At 43.9% G+C, this 19,489-nt stretch overlaps 1 protein-coding gene across 3 annotated transcripts in view; it reads right to left on the bottom strand.

Moving 5' to 3' along the window:
- Positions 1-934: 934 nt before the first annotated feature.
- Positions 935-19,489, bottom strand: part of LOC135393817 (nucleobindin-2-like) — a 420,933-nt gene continuing 402,378 nt past the window's right edge. The window contains exons 1-13 of one of the 3 annotated variants that reach the window (XM_064624098.1): positions 16,116-16,275; positions 15,301-15,426; positions 14,718-14,819; positions 13,700-13,892; positions 11,434-11,528; positions 11,113-11,298; positions 9,414-9,504; positions 6,684-6,742; positions 5,553-5,645; positions 4,885-4,974; positions 4,644-4,800; positions 2,563-3,182; positions 935-1,781 (exon numbers count right to left, since the gene is read on the bottom strand). In XM_064624098.1, the coding sequence (XP_064480168.1) occupies positions 1,701-1,781; positions 2,563-3,182; positions 4,644-4,800; positions 4,885-4,974; positions 5,553-5,645; positions 6,684-6,742; positions 9,414-9,504; positions 11,113-11,298; positions 11,434-11,528; positions 13,700-13,892; positions 14,718-14,819; positions 15,301-15,423 (1,890 nt within the window). In that variant the 5' untranslated portion in view covers positions 15,424-15,426; positions 16,116-16,275 and the 3' untranslated portion in view covers positions 935-1,700. Of the gene's footprint in view, positions 1,782-2,562; positions 3,183-4,643; positions 4,801-4,884; positions 4,975-5,552; positions 5,646-6,683; positions 6,743-9,413; positions 9,505-11,112; positions 11,299-11,433; positions 11,529-13,699; positions 13,893-14,717; positions 14,820-15,300; positions 15,427-16,115; positions 16,276-19,489 lie in introns of those variants that run through there. The other 2 variants (XM_064624097.1, XM_064624096.1) reach the window with 2 other exon arrangements.

Below are 19,489 nucleotides of genomic sequence, written 5' to 3'. Positions count from 1 at the left end.
AGCCCAGGTCCTGCCCAGTGTCCACGCACAATTTTAGCTCCATTTGAGCACTTTTATTTTTTGGGTCGAAAATGGCAAAAAAGGTAAGCCTAACCTCTTGGGGTTTTTTGTGGTCAAAAATCGAAGGTCCCTTTCGGGCACCCATTTTATGCGGAAATTAAAGCCCAGGTCCTGCCCAGTGTCCACGCACAATTTTAGCTCCATTTGAGTACTTTTATTTTTTGGGTCGAAAATGGCAAAAAAGGTAAGCCTAACCTCTTGGGGTTTTTTGTGGTCAAAAATCGAAGGTCCCTTTCTGGCACCCATTTTATGCGGAAATTAAAGCCCAGGTCCTGCCCAGTGTCCACGCACAATTTTAGCTCCATTTGAGTACTTTTATTTTTGGGTCGAAAATGGCAAAAAAGGTAAGCCTAACCTCTTGGGGTTTTTTGTGGTCAAAAATTGAAGGTCCCTTTCTGGCACGAATTTTGCGCGGAAATTAAAGCCCAGGTCCTGCCCAGTGTCCACGCACAATTTTAGCTCCATTTGAGTACTTTTATTTTTTGGGTCGAAAATGGCAAAAAAGGTAAGCCTAACCTCTTGGGGTTTTTTGTGGTCAAAAATCGAAGGTCCCTTTCTGGCACCCATTTTATGCGGAAATTAAAGCCCAGGTCCTGCCCAGTGTCCACGCACAATTTTAGCTCCATTTGAGTACTTTTATTTTATGGGTCGAAAATGGCAAAAAAGGTAAGCCTAACCTCTTGGGGGTTTTTTGTGGTCAAAAATCGCAGGTCCCTTTCTGGCACGTATTTTGCGCAGAAATTAAAGCCCAGGTCCTTCCCAGTGTCAATGCACAATTTTAGCTCAATTTGAGTACGTAGTGCTAGTAGTACAAGCAGATTTTTTTGTGTGTGTGGGTTTAAAAAAACAAGAAACATCATACACAGAAACATCATTAGGATCAAGTAATTATTTTATTAGCTCTATCTGTCCAATCTCAGATTTTTCTTTGTACCTGGGAGACAGTCAGTGTGGAAGAACATTGTTGCTAACCTGGTTGTAAAAGTACACTTACAATGTACAAAGTTCAGATAATGATCAAATTAATTTTGTGGTTTGTTCTTGATCATAAATACATGTTGGCCTTGACAATACTTTAGCACTCCCCTACTCTTGGCTCAACTAGGAAGTTTTTTGCAACTGAGTCCATACTTGTTCATGAACACTGCCTCGTTGATTAAATGAAACTGATGTTGTGCTGAGACCTACAGCGAAACATTGAGTTCCAATTGAGTCTGTCCTGTAGCATGAGCTTGTGAAAAAAAACATAGTGTATACACACAATATGTGCCATGATCATCCCAAAGAATATATTTTAGACCAAACATCTGAATTTACTTCCTACTACAAACTGAAACATGAGAATCACAGGACAATGAGAACCCAGTTGTGCTGACAATGCTCAGCAATGTGCTAACACTAAAGGAATTAGTGGAATGAACATGAATGTCATCTGCAGTAGGAAGAATAAAAGTGACAATTCAGTGATGCTGGCTTGCACTGCCGGTCTGGTAAATATTACATGTTGGGCAAAATGCACCACCAACCCTCGGAGCCAATCATTCATAAATATGCAACAACTTTTTTTAAAAAATTATGTTCATGCAACAGTCAACAATTAATAAAGATTTTCACTTCAATGTCCCTTTGTCAAGTTTTGTTCAGTGGTGCTGACCAGATGGCTGAGCATTATGGACTGCATTACTTCCTGCCTGTGGAACTGGAGGATGTGCATTCAGATTCTGAAGTTGAACAAGAAAAAATTATGAGAGATTAGCACATTTTTGAATAACATGGAAAGAGAGACTCGTAGCTGGATCGACGTATGAAAGGCGACTCATTACAGTATGCTAGGCCAAGGGTTTACCGTGGTTCTGAGAAAGTAGACTGATACTGTATCAGGATATATCGTGCAACCTGAAGTTTGGAAAACATGGATTGCAACTGCCGTGTGGTTTGCAGACACATCACTCATACGTCATGCAAGTCAACAGGGATTTTGTCCTCATATAGTATATCCATCTGTTTAGACATGCAATTACACTTGCTGCAGAAAACTGCAGAATTTCTGATTCCCTGCCGCATTCGCGATTTTTTTCAGCAGAAAGACCTTAAGTATGCCGACGAAACATAGTTTGCATTTGTTTATACTTTACACTAAACGGCAAGGAGAAGATCCAAAGCAAATGGAGTCCGTAATTTATGACGTTATGCTGTGACAGCCAGGTACTGATGGCTATATTACAGCAGATCCTGTCTTGATGCTCAGTAATAAGAATTTCCACAAGCACGCACTACATGCATTCCAGTACCTATATGTTCTTACATATACAAGGACCACACAGCAAGAAGATACCTTCACACAGGGCTGGACCCAGACTGAGACAGTGTGTGTGTGTGGGGGGGGGGGGGGGCATTGACCAATTAATATCGACCATAATAATCTTTTCTGGTTGAACTGAAAAATGACCACAGATGCTAAGCAATGAGGTTCATTTCATTGCCATGCACAGTACTACCCACCTGATCCTGTTGCTGCTGCTGTGGCTGCACTGGTGCTGCACTAGACTGTGCAGAACCCTGAGGCTGATGGCTCACTTGAGCACTTCCTTGTGAGGCTCCCTGATGGGGAACAGCTTGTGGTACGGCCTGGGCAGGTGGTACCCCTTGCTGACTACTCTGGGCTCCCTGATGCTGTACACCCTGAGGCACTCCTTGTGGAGCCTGAGGTTGTTGGTGATACTGCTGCTGCCCCTGAGAGGGTACACCTTGGTGCTGTTGGTACTGTGGTTGACCTTGAGGTGGAACACCCTGGTGCTGTTGTTGACCTTGAGGTTGCACCCCTTGATGTTGCTGGAACTGTGGCTGCTGCTGATGCTGAGGGACACCCTGATAAGCCACACCTTGTTGTGGGTGCACGCCTTGTTGAGGATGCCCGCCTTGCTGAGGGGGGTACATTCCCTGCTGAGGGGGGTACATTCCCTGTTGTGGGTGCATTCCCTGTTGAGGGTGCATTCCCTGTTGAGGGTGCATTCCCTGTTGAGGGTGCATTCCCTGTTGAGGGTGCATTCCCTGCTGTGGGTGCATTCCCTGCTGTGGGTGCATTCCCTGCTGTGGGTGCATTCCTTGCTGCGGTGGTACCCCTGCACAAAAGATTAACTGGTGAGCATCACTACGTTATGAAATATACTACATCCTCTTGTAGCGGAGATGATGTTCCTCAACATGAGTCCTGATCGGAGATGATGGAATGTCCCAGAGAGCCAGATGTCCTGCGGAGCTTCCCAACCCATGGCTTCACTCCAGGACATTGCAGATAAAACTCATGTAGAGGAACAACATCTCCACTACATTTGGTGACCTGGACATTGAACATCACAGTCCGGTAAACAACCCTTCAGGACCCTTCAGCTTCCCAAATTTTGTATCGACCTCTCACAACGGTACATTCCATCATTGCTGATGTAGAGGAACACCTCCACACTTATTCACTTTCTCAGTTATCATTCATCAGCTTCTGTGCGTATGGCCACACTGCAATTTGGACTATTGCACACTTATTGAGGTAGTGAGTACCTAGAAGATAGAAGAAACGCGTGGGGACAAATGATACGAAAAGTATTGAGCAAAATGGGGTAAAAATGCCAATAACCATCTCTACAGACGCTAATGCTCGGGGTTAAAACGGCTTCTCTAAAGACGCGTCTTCAACATAATGGAGTTATGTTGCTTCGTGGAGGACTGACGTTGTTTTGCCTCTGGGTCACTGACATATATTGCTCAGTTCACCACAGTCCCTGGCAGAGAAGGCGAACGCAACAATTGAGCAGGAAGTGCGCATAGTGGGAAGACACTGACACAGGTCGCTATATTCCAGCCCAGCTTGGACCCTTCAAAAAGGGCACAGGCCCACCACAGAAAGACCAGTCTACCTGTTGTTTTATATAGTTAGGGTCTGACTTTTTCGGGTTTTATTTTTGGCCAAATTCGGGAGGTAAATATCGTGTGATATTTTTCATTTGAAAATTCGGGTGTATTCGGGTTAAATCCCGTTACGGCATATTCTGTCGTCAGAAATTCGGGTGATTTTTTTTTGTTTAATAAAAATTTGTCTTAACATGGAACTAATGTTTAGCAATGCTATCAAACTTTATTTTAATGCACGCTTACGAGCGTGCCACGCGACCCGGATGTTTTCGGGTAGATTCGGGTTAAACCCCAATTTTACAGATTTCGTTCGGGGGGGGGGGGGGGGGGGTACATATCGGGCGGATACGGGTTTAACCCTAAAAAGTCAGGCCCTATATATAGTGCATTAGGAAGTGCCTTGCGGTGGAATGAGGTTAATACAACGCGGATTTCCATTACATGGCAGATAAATAATTTCCCCAACTTAGCAAACTTCAGGGTTTGCTTTGGGAAATTTCGCTTCTCCAAATTGAAAGATGTGAATCGGCTACTACCCAGTTTCTGCATGATAGATATGCTTTAACAACCAGGTCAACCACTGTCTGGATACTTATGTGCCAAGATATTGCGAACATGCCTGGACACATACAATATACTTGACACTCAGTGCACAAGAACCTAAGCGAGACACCGACCTTGATATTGTACACCTTGTTGGGGATGGTAGCCAGGAGGTACAGGAGCACCATACTGCTGTCCATACTGCTGCTGCATCTGGTGCATCTCAGCAAGACGCTGTCGCTCGTATTCACGGAATTCTTCGTCGGAGAAGGCAGGACGTTCATCCAGTCCCTAGAAATGGTTTCAGCGACTCAATTCCCCCATAAGTCCAGAAGTGGACGACTGTGCACCCCGTCCTTAAAGGTTTAGGCTTACCTGCCACCCGTCATCCTTTTCAAACTCTCGGCTCTGAGTCATGTCCAGGAACTCCTGCTTACTGATAAAGCCGTCCTTGTTCTTATCCCCCTAGGCGTCAAAGAGTGCGTAAGACTACAAATGACAGAAACTATTTGAATCTGTCAATGCCCCTGCGTACAAAGGGAGCTCAAGTGCCGTAGTAGAAGACTGAGCACGATTAGTGTGATCGCAGGATTAATAATAATAGTGGCAGAGTACCACAGAAAAGTGCAACTCTTACAATTTTTCTTTTTTCATCACATATTTAACAAGAAGCAGAAAAAAAAAAAAAAAATTGCACTGCGATGCTGTCATTCTACTCTACAACAGCACAAAATTGGACACGTTGAGCAAGCAGCATGCTTGACATGCTCAAAAGTACAAGGGCTTCCATTGAGGTAGTCTCATAAATACCAAAATTGAGCACTTAACATTTTAGTTAGCACCATGCCATACAACTGTGAGACAGTATGGTGCGACATGTTTTAGCACGCTCGTTTTCAAATGCTCTCACGGATAAGCCCTTAACGAATATAAGTGATGTAAGCAGGAGAAAGCAGGCTGACGTTACCACTACAGGGGAGGCCATGCCACTACATAGGCTTCACTGAAACAGGGGCACTGAAACTAAAAGTGCACGAACTAACCACCTGCATGACGTGTTGCCTCATCCGAGTGATCTCTTCCTGCATCTCCACTGGATCATCTTCCTCATTGTTTGGATCGTACATTTTCTTTACCTATAATGACGCACAATGCAAATGGAGTGAACTGAGCACGCGTGAAAGAGAAGTACAAAGCTGTACAGGTGCAGAGACAGGAGCGCTCGAGAAACTGAAATTTTGCAACTAGCGCATAATGGGGGACGTTATCTATAGTATTTTTTTCACTTCTGTAGTTCGCCATTATAGAATTATAGAATTCACGAAATTTTGTTAACTGGGATAAACCTGTACTCCTATAGATTAAAAATTTTCATACCAGACAAACTGTTTACAAAACATTTGGACATTACAGGTTGTTCATTGGTCTGCTCAACGCGGCAGCGTGGTTGGCTGAGTTTTTATTTTATCCTCACATGCCCGACAGAAGTCTTATAGTTTTATTATAGTAATTTTCTCATTACGCTGCACGGAGACATTATGGTTTGCCAAGGCACCACGTATGCTGGACTGCTTGTGTTGAATTACTAATTTTTGAATTGTGTTTTGAATTACTAGTTTGAACTACATGAATACAACAAAATAATACAACTTATTTGCAGGGATAATTGATCCAGTAGGAAATATATCAAAACAAAAAAGCAATTTTGAACTAATTCAAACTCTATATTATTAGCTACTGACATGACCAATTGCTAATCAAAATTATCTGGGGCATTGATGTTAGGCCTCTTAATTTCAAGAAGATCAACATCCACAAAATGTGAACCTGTACACAAAAAACATCTCATAAATGTACTGAACATTGACATGCATTTGAAGAACAGATTGAAGAACACATTCAACCCAAAACTTTAGTTAGCGACAGGTATCATCTGTTACATACAGAGCACTTTATAGTAGTGCAAAAGTATTTTGGTAAATAGAAATGCAACACAGATGTATCAATTCGAACAGATGTGTTCTTGAAATATGAATGTTTTTCCTCATATCAATACTAAAAAAAGAAAAAGAAAAATTGGACCCAAACCTAACCAAACTTGCTGGTGGACATCTCCCTAGCAAATGCCTCCTTACATTATATGACACTGATGAGATAGAATATGAAACTTTTACCTCATTGGTAACAACTGCAGCAACTTCCTGTTCATCCAAGAGGCCATCTCCGTTCAAATCTGACACGTACAAACAAGACATGTACAAATCTGATGCACATCCACTAGAGAATATACAGTAGCCCCTCGTTAGAACGAAATCGCTTTTTACGAATCATCGCTTATTTCGAAGTTTCACGGGGTCCCGATCGAAATGCATGTATTTCGAGCCGCTGTATTCAAAGTTTACCGCGAGCCAAGTCCGCTTAGTACGAAAACGCAAGACTCGAGAGCGCCTTCAAGCAGCGTCCCGTTGTTTCCAGTACGCTCGAGAACGGAGCAGCGCGAAGGAGAGTGAAAGCGGTACGCGCACGAGTGACCGCCCACCTTTCCGACCACGTAAATGCCGGTGATGCGCCCGTAGCGGTTGGAAGGGAAACTGTTGCTTTGCGTTCCGACGTCTCCACGTGACGCATGTTGCCACCGAAGTCTGTACGGAGGCGTTTTACTTTTGAGAAGAAATTCGGCGGCGGCGGAACCCGACATCGCCAAGGACTTCAATATTCCGGCGTCTATGCTTCGAGAAAAGTTTCTCGAGCAAGAGGATGCAAGTCCCAGACACCCCGATGTGGAGACCGCGCTTCCGGAATGCCCGACCACTGCACCGCGGATGAGAGCTTTGACGACTCGGACCTCTACGGGAGGATTCGTGAACTCGTTGGACAGGGAGCCGACGACGACCTCAGATTCTTCCGCACTCGCGGATGCGGACGTGCCCGTTGTCGGTGCCGCCAAGGATGAAGAAATCGTCGACGTTGCGTTAAGTGCGAAAAGTCAAAACGAAGGCTGAGAGGTCATGTACCACGATAAATTTCGTCGACGGCGGAAACACACAATACACTTCATCTTTTGCGCAACAAAGTTGAATGTGGTGGGGGTGATTACACCCTTATGCAGCGCCTCAAGAAATTGGAAAACGTGCTGTTGCTGCCCAGCAAGACCGCCCAGCAATCTGAGATGACGATCTTTTTCTTGCCACAATAAGGGTTTGTAAGACTGCTTTTCTCGTTGTCTTCCTGAAATTACTTGTTTCACGCGCTCCCACGCAACTTTGGTCAAATTACACCGTATTTACGGTGCTCCCGCTTTTATCGAAATGCCGCTTATATCAAATTTTTTCCGGTCCTGACGACATCGTTATAACGAGGGTCTACTGTACGGTAGAACCTCGTTAAAGCGTAAACACACCCAAGCCAGTCCAACAGCACTCTGAATGTTTCCATCTCTTCAAATACTCATCTTATTCAGCTCAACGCCATCAAAATTGCTATAATCATCCGGAATAGACCTCTACCGGAGAAACATCATGCTGATGACATAATCAAGCTGACGTTGGTAGACAATAGGGTTACCGAAAAGATAGGGCTACCAGTAGAATGGAGCAGAACAAGGCCATACGACAAATAAAATGCAAGGAATTGCACAAAAACCTATACAATATGAAAAACTATATTTAAACGTGGCTCTCTCGTGACTTATTGATTTTTACGCTATAGTAGTACCAGGTTGGCGGCGCTGTTGTACCATCTGACGTCATTTGTTTATAAACAGGGATATGTCTATTTAACTGGATGTTAGGCCTCACATGAATGTTCATAGTTCATTGGCAACCAAGCAACCAACCACTTGGCAATAAGCTGGTATGACATTTAAAAAAAAATTGAATATTCCAAGAAGTTCGAACATGAATTTTCCAATACGAATCGAATATCAGAAATATTCCATTCGTATCCGAAACTTTGAATATTTGCCACCTCAGCTTTTTCTTTACAAAAATAAATAAATAAATAAAAACTGTTGAATTTGTGTTCCAGCCTCTCTAGTACAAAGGTAGGTGCTTATCTTGTATGTTCCGATACACCGCAGTTTGGCTTTGTACATATTTTTGCTGCGTCACCGCCAGGTACGGTCTAATGCGTTTGTTACTGTACTTACATCAAGTTAGAATTGGGGGAAACAAAATAATTTTGACAGCACTTCATTCACAACAATTCATACTGGAAACCCAAATCAGATCCACATGCGCCAGACGTGATAGGAGTGTTATATATCCCGTGCTCAAGCCAATTAAAAAGCAACACTGTTTAAAGTTCTGTTAGTTCTTAAAGCTATCAAGCTATTTAGCTATAAACCTATCAAAAAGATATCAAGGGCATCCCCGAACAGGATGGCCCGAAAGGTTAGGGCTGGCCAGAAAGATTAGTGTGGTGCTTCTGAAGAGAGTTCTTAATTACACTCTGCCTTGAGTATTTTGTATTGTAATTTAAATATATATATACTTTTTTATAGTATCCTGTACACGTGTGAATTATGAGGTTCAGTGTGAGTAGAGCTTCAAGTTTTAGGGTTTAACCTGATTCTTCCCCCGAAATTGCACCCCGAATCGAAGGTTTCCTCTTTAGAGTGAAACCCAATTTTTACCAGGCAAACTGCCCTCACTGAGATGTCTGTAGGAATGCACTAACATACTTGTTTGGCAGCAAATGCAGTGACATCACAGTTTGTACCAAATCAGTACAGTTGGTTTGACTAACGGAGCCTGATTTCTCCCCATACTGGAAGTTTTTCCTCCCGAATTCGCATTAATTTAGAGCACATGTCTATTTACCAGACTTTTACCCCCCTGAAGTTAGAAAAAAAAATTTCCTGAAGACTTCAGGCTCTAATTGTGAGGTCACGCAGCAATACTCACCATGCATGGCAAAGAAAGTATGAGGATTGAAGTCCTCCTTTGCCATGTGGTCTTGTTCTTCCCATACTTGTTCCAGCTGTTGCTTGCTTCCCTAATTGAGGACAACATCTCAGTTACAGAAAACACCCTTTCACATCACTTAGCACTTTCTGTGTCGATTCCTCCACCATCATGTCTCCTGCACTACCATTCATCCTTCAAGGTCAATGTAATGCTCCATAAAGTCATCATGCGAAATAAATTGCCATTTGGCATTACCATGGTGCCATGTTTACCCAGCTTTCAGCAAGAGTTATGCTAAAGCTACTGTAGAAATCACACACAAAGCTGAATTGAAAGATTCCGAAGAAAAACAACGGCCACAAACTGAAGTCATGTTCAATTTATGCCTGTACTTCAGAAAGTCAAATTTTCTGCTACTGGAACAGCGGTTGCATAATGGTTGCATAAAACACAACGAACACTCGATACCTGACTCCAAAAGCTCAAATGAATTCAACATCACAGCTTCAAATATGGCAGCTGTGGAAAAGGCTAGCCAGTTACTTTCCATCATGTTCGCCATCATAGGATTTCCAGTAAGCCTGATCCCATAATATAAATGTTACAAAAAAAAATCCCAAAGAATTTCCAGTAAGCCCGATCCCATAACACAAATGTTACAAAAAAATCTCGTAAAGGATTTCCAGTAAGCCTGATCCCATAATATAAATGTTTAAAAAAAAAAATCTCAAAGAATTTCCAGTAAGCCTGATCCCATAACACAAATGTTAAAAAAAAAAATCTCGTGTGTCACAGAAATGTCAGTTTTGTGAACTCTTTATCACCGCCACTATATTGGATTCCATCGTCTGTATCCGAAACGACCGCTGACGAAGCCAGAACGGTAGCTCCCTCTGTTGGCAAGCATGCTAAAATAAGAACGTAGCGATACGACTACCGTAGCAGACGACAGCAACAGCTCAAATGAAAACACGTTGAATGATGACACGTATGTGGTGCATGGCAGCAGTACCTACTGACCGATTTATTGATATTTTAGTTTAGTGAACTTTTAGATAAGTGAACATTTAGAAACGAAACTAACTACGTAATTCCACCGGAACATAGTTCGAAGTGCCAAATAAACGATCATTCATTTCATTTCATTTCATTTATTTCTGTTTGTGTCAAACACGAAACCAGGTGGTACGCCAAAGAGCAGCAGAAGCCGACATGACATGACCTACTGACACACAACAATGACATACGGATCCTTGTCACTTCAGATCACTCAAATCAATCACCTCAGAAACACAATTGAAGATTAAAAGAGAAACAGTGCTTGGAATTGGAATTGTGCTTCTTCCTGCATTTCCGTAAGAGTGCATTCGAACTACAGGTTTTCCCGGCGCTTTTAATCCAAGTTCCAGCCAAATTAATCCAAGTTCCAGCCAAACTAATCCATGCCCCATAAAGTTTGCATGGCACAGGGATTAATTTAGCTGGCACTTGGATTAAAATCGTCGGGAAAACCTGCAGTAGCACTGAGTACCAGAACATACCTTCCCCCAGCACCCTATGAGGCCCACAAACACCAACTTCTTATTAAACAATCACTGTTTAAAGTAGCTCAAAGGTGACAGAGATTGATCCTCAATCTTAATCACATTATCTTATCATAGGCTTAAGCGAATAACACAGTATTTCTCAGACTTACCGGTTCATGTATCTTGGGGTGCTCCTTGTGCTTCTTGATCATCTCCTCGTGGTGCTTCTGTTCTTTCTGCCTCTCTTCTTCTGTCAGGTTTTTCAAGTGTTCCCTGTACTGTAACTCCTTTTCCATTTCGTAGGTCTTGAATTCCTCGTTCCGCTTTTCATCCAGCTTCTCCAGGTCTTTCGTTGCCTTTAATTCCAGTAGATTAAGGCATCAATCATCTTAGTTAGCCATCCCTTAGATTCTAACGTTAAAGAAACTCACATACAGCAACGAGGAACAACATGCACGTTAGTACCAGAGATGCGCGGCACAGACACTTACCTGGATGATGAGCTTCTTGAGATCGTCAATCTCAAACGTGTGCGGATTTCGGTAGTCTACGTGATTAGGAACCCTCACAGCTTCCCTATCCAGTCCTGATGAAGGCGGAGGGATGATAACAGCATTACATAGAATTCAAAATAAAGCTGGTGAACAAGATTCACAGCACGCATAATGAAAATGCAGTTTGACTATGTAGTATATTTGACTTCGTAATGGTTCATTACACTATGGCTACAGAGAGCTGGGCACCGATATAAGAACTAAAAGTAGCATGTCACACATGAATAAGGCAAAGATGCATAGAAGGACACAGTACAAATTAGTGTTACAAGACTCCTTGTGTGCAAGACAGTCAGAAAAGCCACTTCCTTCAGCTGCCTTCCAAAACAAGAATATTTTGTGCGATGTTTACTGAAGGTAGCATGTTCATATCTAACGGCAAAAAACAGATGTTCCACGCTCTTTTAAAGCTCAATCCTGCAGACCTGTGCAGCTATGGAGGAAGGAAGAACAAAGGAGGGCTCATTGGATAGTTTTGAGAGCAAGCATTACTTCCCATTCCTCCTGCAACTGCTGCTGCTTCTGTCCTTTTTTTTTTTGCATAATCAAGGAACACGGCACAATTTATTTAAATTTATTGGACAGCTTTAAATAAGTCAGTTTTTCATTGCTTCATCATACATTCCTTTGAGCGTAGGGCAGCAACACACCGTGTAAAAAAGGCTGCATATACTTCGAACGTCTCAAAATAAAGGCATGGCTGTCGGCATCCTAAGCTCAACAATGAGTAGCCGCAGATTACCGTTTGTTTACAGGTTATCTGCACAGGAAAGAAGACATTTACATGCTGTTCATTGGTTTTCAGTGGCCGTATCGGTTCCAACAAAAATAAGTGCATTTTCTAAGTTTTTTTCTACGTTTTCCTGAAGATTTAGGGTTTAACCCGATTGTTCCCACGAATTTTCACCCCTAATTGAAGGTTGCCTCTTTAGGGTGAAACCTGATTTTACCCGACAAACTGCCCTCAATGAGACATCTATGGGAATGCACATTAGGTAACTTGTTTGGCAGCAAATGCAGTAACATCCCCACTTGTACCGAACCAGTTCAGTTAGCTTGAGTAATTGAGCCTGATATCTCCCCAAATTTAGCGTACTGGAATTTTTTTTTACTCGAATGTACGGGAGTTTCGAGCGCATGTTCATTTACCCGAGTTTTACTCCGCGAATTTAGAAAAAAATATTTTTCAAAAAATTTCTGCGTAGACTACATGCCTAGAAATGACCTAAGTGACCCAGGGTCCTAAATAACCCACAGGGAGTGGTAGCCAAGTGGCCATAATGCATTTCATTATTTTGATACTCACACTGAAAAAGACAGGAGTAAGCACAGTATTGCCAAATGGCTATGATCAGATGTTGCTAGGCAGTGGGACAATAGTTCCCAAAATACAGTCAACTTTCGACTTATGAACCCTCGATTTATGAAATATGACTCCCGTGCAAAACGATACCGCCCCGATTGATCCCCGATATGCAAACCATGCACACGTTTCAGGGACTAACCTATAAGACCCACCCATTTTTTTACCACAATTTGTGAACGGGGTATGTAGAGACGTCCATCCAGGTCAATAACTGGTCATCAGACGCGAACAAAGCAAAAATGTAGAACATCCTGTATCACACATTCAAAGAGCAACGTGAGAAAATAATGCAATACGGGCACGGGGGTTCACGAAGAAATTGATTGCACACAGTACTAGACTATGTGCCAGGTTAGTACAAATGGTGTGCACTGTGCAACAATAGAGAAAGAGGAGAGAACTGTACAGTGAACCGTCCTAAAACTAAATTGTACCGATTTGTCCACTACAGTCATTTTCTGATTGTCACTACAAATGGTGATTGACTGTAAGCAAGAGCAGTTAGCTTCGGGAAAATGTTAGTGCAAGCAGGCTGGAGTAGAAGGCAGAGCATATGACACGCACTGAAATGGAATTTGCTACGCTTATCAGAGAGCATGGAGCTGAACCATATCTCTCTTCCCTTTCAGTGCAGTTCACAAAACAGGGAGTCACAGACACAGAGTGTATGGGGCCTTGCTGGTACATATCCTTGAGCAAGGCGACAAAAGAAAGGGACACAGACAATGACAACGCTGTCTGTCCTTGTTTCTTTTGTCGCCTTGCTCAAGGACAGGGAGTCAGTTTGTGCAATGAAGAAAGGAGGAAGCCAAGAGCATGGCATTGCTTCACCACCACCACCTGATTTATGGCGGCTTGATGGGGGGATGCTGCGCCAACGGCGGCCATCGCTGTACGCACCCAGCTCTTGTTTCTCCATGGCTTCACGCGTCGCTTTCCGCAGCCTCTCCAGCTCCCACCGCTTGAGCTCGTCCAACTTGCTGCGGACGTTGTGCTTCACAAATTGCAGTTCGTGGGCGACGTCCCCGCTCTGAAATGGCGTCACTCTTCACATCGGATCTTTTTTTAAAAGCGACAAAATAGTTCGGCGCAAACTTGAGGGGGAATCGCTTCTTCAGAAATCTACGGGCAATTTTTCGTTCGCACGAGACACGTGAACGCTCTAAACTATCATTAGAGCCTGAAGTTTTCGGGAAATACTTTTTTCTAAATTCGGGGGTGTAAAAATCGGGTAAATAAACATGCGCACTAAAAAACTTGCATTACGCTAAAATCAGGGAGAAATAGGGCTCAGTTATTCAAACTAACTGTAGCGGTTTGGAACAAACGGTGATGCAACTACATTTTTCTGCCGAACAAGTAAGATGGTGCACACCTACAGGCATCCCAGAGAGGGCAATTTGCTTGGTAAAAATCGGGTTTCACCCTAAAGAGGCAACCTTCAATTCGGAGTGCAAATTCGGGGAAGAATCGGGTAAAACCCTAAACCTTCAGGCTCTAACCATGACACAGCGCTGCACTTTCAAGAACTGATTTATTGGCACGATCGAAGTTTTTTAAACCCTAAACATTCCCGCCGATAAGAAACAGGTTGCACGAGCATCCCACACCTGTCTATCTTCTTCGCTTACCCTCTAAAAAGTGAACCCTGTATCTTATCTCGGTAAAACGTAGAAGCCACGGTTGTCCGTTTTTCACCCAGTCCTAGCCTAACTTACCCAACCTAACCTTGGGATGTGCGGATTTTTGCAAATATATGTGCACAAAATACGTGAGGGACATCAAACAAAAGTCAGCGACAGAATGATGCACTGGGTAGTGAAATTTGGCCGTTACACGAAGCAGCAGAACTCACCTTTATTTTGTCGACATTAACGTTTCGGAGTTTCTCGGCAAAGTCTTTGTCCTCTTCCAGCGTTCGTACTACCTCTTGCAGGTAGCGATCATACTCAAGGCCCTGTATACGTAAAAAAATTTTGGTACGGTAATGCAAAAATTCACTTCCTTCGACCCACCCACACCCTTGCGTTTCATGTAAACCGGCCAATAAGATTCATACGAAAGCTGTTTTGGTGTGAATAGCCTCGAAATAGGGTTTTTCCAGAATACAGTTTACGACGGAATACAGCAACGACGGAATCCAGCAATAACATCTTTTAACGGATTTTGCAATTTTGGACCGTTGCTACTTATCCGAATCGGATTATTCCGTGGGCAGGTTGTGCCGATTCATATTGGGCACAACATAGAAACACAAGGAAACAAACGAAATGTAATGTAACATACTCCAGAAGAGAAAAATACGAGGAGTATTTAGGACTGTGAGCTGTGACTTGAAGGCCGAAGTAGGATTTTTCGAAAGCAATCGGTGCAAACAAGGTCGTGAAGTCTAACACCATGGAAATTTGGTCCCACTCACGTAACAACATCTTACTTACAAAGTCAGCTGGCACATCTTCTTTATGATCGTCATCTTCTTTCTTTTTCTTCTTGTCCACTGGTGGTGCAACTACACCTTGCAGCACAATCAGTATCAGCAAATAACATCCGAATCTCTTCATTTTCTAAAAAAAATAAAGAAATCGGAGTAAACGTGAATACCAATATCAAGATGTCCCTCGAAGGCAAGCGATAACGCGCGGCGATATTGCGAGGAACTGTGTCACGTTCTTTGAGGCTACGCAGGATCGTTTCTAACAATCAGGAACGAAAAGCCCATCCAATCGGTGTTCAATTATGAATCCAAGACAACTCTCTTTACGCATACTCACTTTTCATTCACACCGGCATAACAATGGAGAGGAAGATTAACGCTGTCTGCTGCTATCCAGCATGATTCATGTCTGCCATATGTTTGCAAGCACCGGCCACATGCAAAGCACTACCTGCTCTGTGTGCATTACAATGGAAAGACTACGATGCAGGTGGTATATGACAGCATGTCAATGTTCCGACGAGACGCACATTTCTCCATTCTCTCTCGAAAATTTCGTCTGCAGGGGTCGAAATGAAATTTTCCCTGTGGGAAAACCCAAACGAAATACACAGCAAACACAAGCATGAAGAAGCCATACAGGACCTCGCAATCCTGCTGACAAAAAATGTGTCCGCCTTGCGGGAACTGCAATGGACAGTACACATACAAGATTTCCTAAAGACTCGAATGAGGTGAAATATGACACTGCACGATCACGATTATGAGGTGCTGAAGGTACTGTATTGAGCGAAGTGTGCGAAAGAACAAGAATAATACCTGCACTGTTTTGCTGTTACTGGGGCGAACAGGAGCGATGTAAAGGATCCCAACATGTGATCATATGAAACACTGCCACTAATCTACGTGGAACAAGCAGGTTCTCGGTGGAAAACACAGTCCATGACGTCGCTCCATTCGTTTCGTTTCGGAAGCACAGCGCCATCGATAGGTCAAAGTGTATCACTACAGTTCTCAGAAAATTTTCAAGAAACATCGGGACAATCATTGCCACTATCGTGCAATGCAAAAAATGCGGTCCTGCATTAAAACACAATAAGGCAAGAACACTTTTACCGAAGATTTTTTTTCGAATGGTAGGTGGGTAGATGATATCTATCATTTTAGTCGGCGGCAGCACTCGGATCGGAACGGCGGCGGCCAACGAAAAATGTTTAGCAAAAGCAGGTGACGCGGGTGGCTTTTTTACGTTAGATCTATTTCCCCATTTCACACTACCGTTCTTTTTTTTTTTTTTTCACACATCCGTATGCTTCAAAAATAGAACCGAGAGGCAATCGAGTACCGTAGATTCCAATGGGTCTGATTATGCCTCCGTGAAAAACACGGACCAGAAGTCTGAAATCGGCCTTACTCAAATGCTAGAAAACGATCGACGTAAGGAAGGGAAAACAAACTAGCTGGTGCACAACGAGTAAATAAAGTGTTTGTACGCGCGCTTATGGCTCTAAGCAACTATCGATCATAAGAGTTACTCGTTCAAGTGATCACACTCACATACTGAATCGAAAGATATAAAACAATACGAAAAAGTGTGGCCCATTTCTTATCGTATGCAGAACTAGAGTTGTGCGCCGCCCGTCCCAATGGCAGAAAGTTGGAAGGGCGGCTCCTATGTTTCCTTCCTCCATGCCGCCAATGCCGTTTTTGTCGGCGGCGGCGTTGGGTCCATTTGGGTCCGGCGGCGTCGGCGTCCTCTACTGCCGCGCTTTCCGAAAGTTACATTTTTTGCGAAATACCCGAAATATCGGTAGGCCTCTTTAGGTGCTAAACTATACTTATAAGTGATAGAATGCTTAGAAAGCACTGACTAGTACCATACATCCAGAAAGAACAATCCGAGACTTGTGCCCGTCGTTCTTACGTTGACGTGCGTTCTCACGATTGGAGGCACGCAGCTTCAACGTGAACACCGTCAACACTGCACAGCACGTTTGAAGAGACCGGGAGTCGGATTTAGACTAATTGGAAGTAACGTTAGGACGGAGGTCGACAACCGTAAGTCGAGCTGGACAGGAAGTGGATACTGGAAGCCAAGTATAGACGGGAAGTGGGCAACCGGAACTCAGGTTAGACCTTAAGTGGACAGGACCGGAAGTCAAGTATAGACGGGAAGTGTGGACAAAATGAAGTCAAGTTAGACCTGACGTGGACAACGGGAAGTCGGGCATAGACCGTCAGTGAACACCCAGAAGTCGGGCTTAGACCTGAAAGGGTTCTTAATGCTAACGCATTTCTCTCGTATTTACTGCTAAATCGCCACTGAATTTTTTGTGCTTTTCTCTCTTTTTCTTTTTTGTCTGAAAGGAGGACAAGGCTGCCTTCCTGCCGTCTGGACGAAAGTGCCGCCATATGTCCCTCCAGATCGCGGACATGGACTGACTGATATATAGAGAGAAGGGAGAGGGTGCAGGGAAAGCTGGTATAGACTCATGGTAGGGGATCGAGAGACACGGAACAAGAAGGACGGACAACGAGAATTTGTCGTCCGCCCTTCTTGTTGCGTGTCTCTCGGTTCCCTACCCTGTGAAATATGGCAGCTACCGAGAAAGTGAGACAAGGGTGGGAATCGAACCGCGCACCTCTTCATTTCCAGTCGAATATGCTAACAGCTACCCTACACTGACGCAGGAGAAATTCTTTCCGACATCTTTTTCTCATGTTTCCCCGTTGGAGCGCGCCCTGGAACCAGAACGAGGCAACGGCTTGGGAAGTAACAGTTCTGGTACTGGAACACACAAGGAGACGAAGACGACAGAAGAAGGTGCCCTAAGAACACGAAAGGTTAAAACATATATCATAGTGATCGGAAAAGCCTGAAACAGCAGCAGGAATCAAACCAATCATAAACTCATAAACAATAAACCATAAATAATAAAATCATAAACCAATCAAGCCAGGAAAGGAGCTATGCGGGAAGCCATAAGCGCAAAAAAAAAGAGAGAAAGATGAAAAAGGCAGAACGTTTGGGGTGGTGGTGCGTCAACTGCGCCCGCAACTACATTGTATTGGCTCAGAAACCCTACGTTTAGGAAGCCACGGGGGTGGGGGTGGGAAACTGCCCTCCCCCCCCCGTGACGGTTCCTACGCGTCTAGCTAAATCGTGGAAGGCGCGGTGGCCATCGAGCGACAAATAGCTAGACTAGCGCCCAGCGCCCACAGAAGGTTCCCACTTTCGTTCGTAGGTGGCCTTAGTGCCCGGGAGGTGAATTCGCTTGCAGGACTATGGACTTGCTCAACATCATTTTGGCGGTGTTGCGGGAAACTTGAACCTTATGCAACGTATAGAGACAGATATTTTTCTTGACCTTCTCACGGAGAACAAAGGTAGCAGGTATCTTGCATTGCTCCTTCAACTTTGCGTCCTGTATTTACGTTTCCACTATTCGCCTGAGTGGCCATCTCTATATGTGTGCATGTTTTTCCTTTGGCACGCGTGTGTTTCATAACAAGGATCGGTAGCAGTGAGCCGAGGAGGTGGGGGAGGGTGGGATCATTGCCATAAACAGAAGCGTGTTGTGTGAGGAATGTATTTTCACTACTCTTCGGCTCACTTGTTCAATAAACCTCTACCCGAGAAACGTCATCATGACGTTGGTTGACAGACCGAAACCGAAACAGACCAGACGGGGAGGGCTGGGTTCTACAGATCGGCACTTTGTTCGCTGCCTCCGACTGAAAGAAAAGTAGGACCGAAGGTCGCGTCCCTCTCAGGGATCATCGTTATCCCCTCAAGATCGTGGCTTTCGGGCGCGACCTTGTTCGCCTCTAGCGTCTAGCGTAGTTCAAGTCTACCAAATTGGTGGCGCTGTCGAACACTATGACGTCATTTGTTTACAAACAGGGAGAGGTCTATTGCATAACGTAGCTAAAGAATTTGGTACCAAAGCACTTCCTAGCCCAGCTCATTGAACCAGCATTGTAATTGAGGTATGCTCGTTATACAATATACAATCCCTGTTATATTTCGTGTTAGCGCCGCGAAGCAGCTGTGGCTATGAGTCGCGTACAGACATATGAACGGAAAGAAAGAGAACAGCAGGAAGCAATGGGGAACGGAGGTTAGTATATGGTCAGCCGACTTCAGCGGGAACTGTGCGGTCTGGAAAGACCAGGGAAAATCTCAGACAGCA

Source organism: Ornithodoros turicata, chromosome 5 (assembly GCF_037126465.1).
Source record: "Ornithodoros turicata isolate Travis chromosome 5, ASM3712646v1, whole genome shotgun sequence".
In the NCBI taxonomy this organism is placed as follows: Eukaryota; Metazoa; Arthropoda; class Arachnida; order Ixodida; family Argasidae; genus Ornithodoros; species Ornithodoros turicata.
The sequence above is the reverse complement of the archived record's forward strand: the minus strand, read 5'-3'. Positions and strand labels throughout refer to the sequence as shown.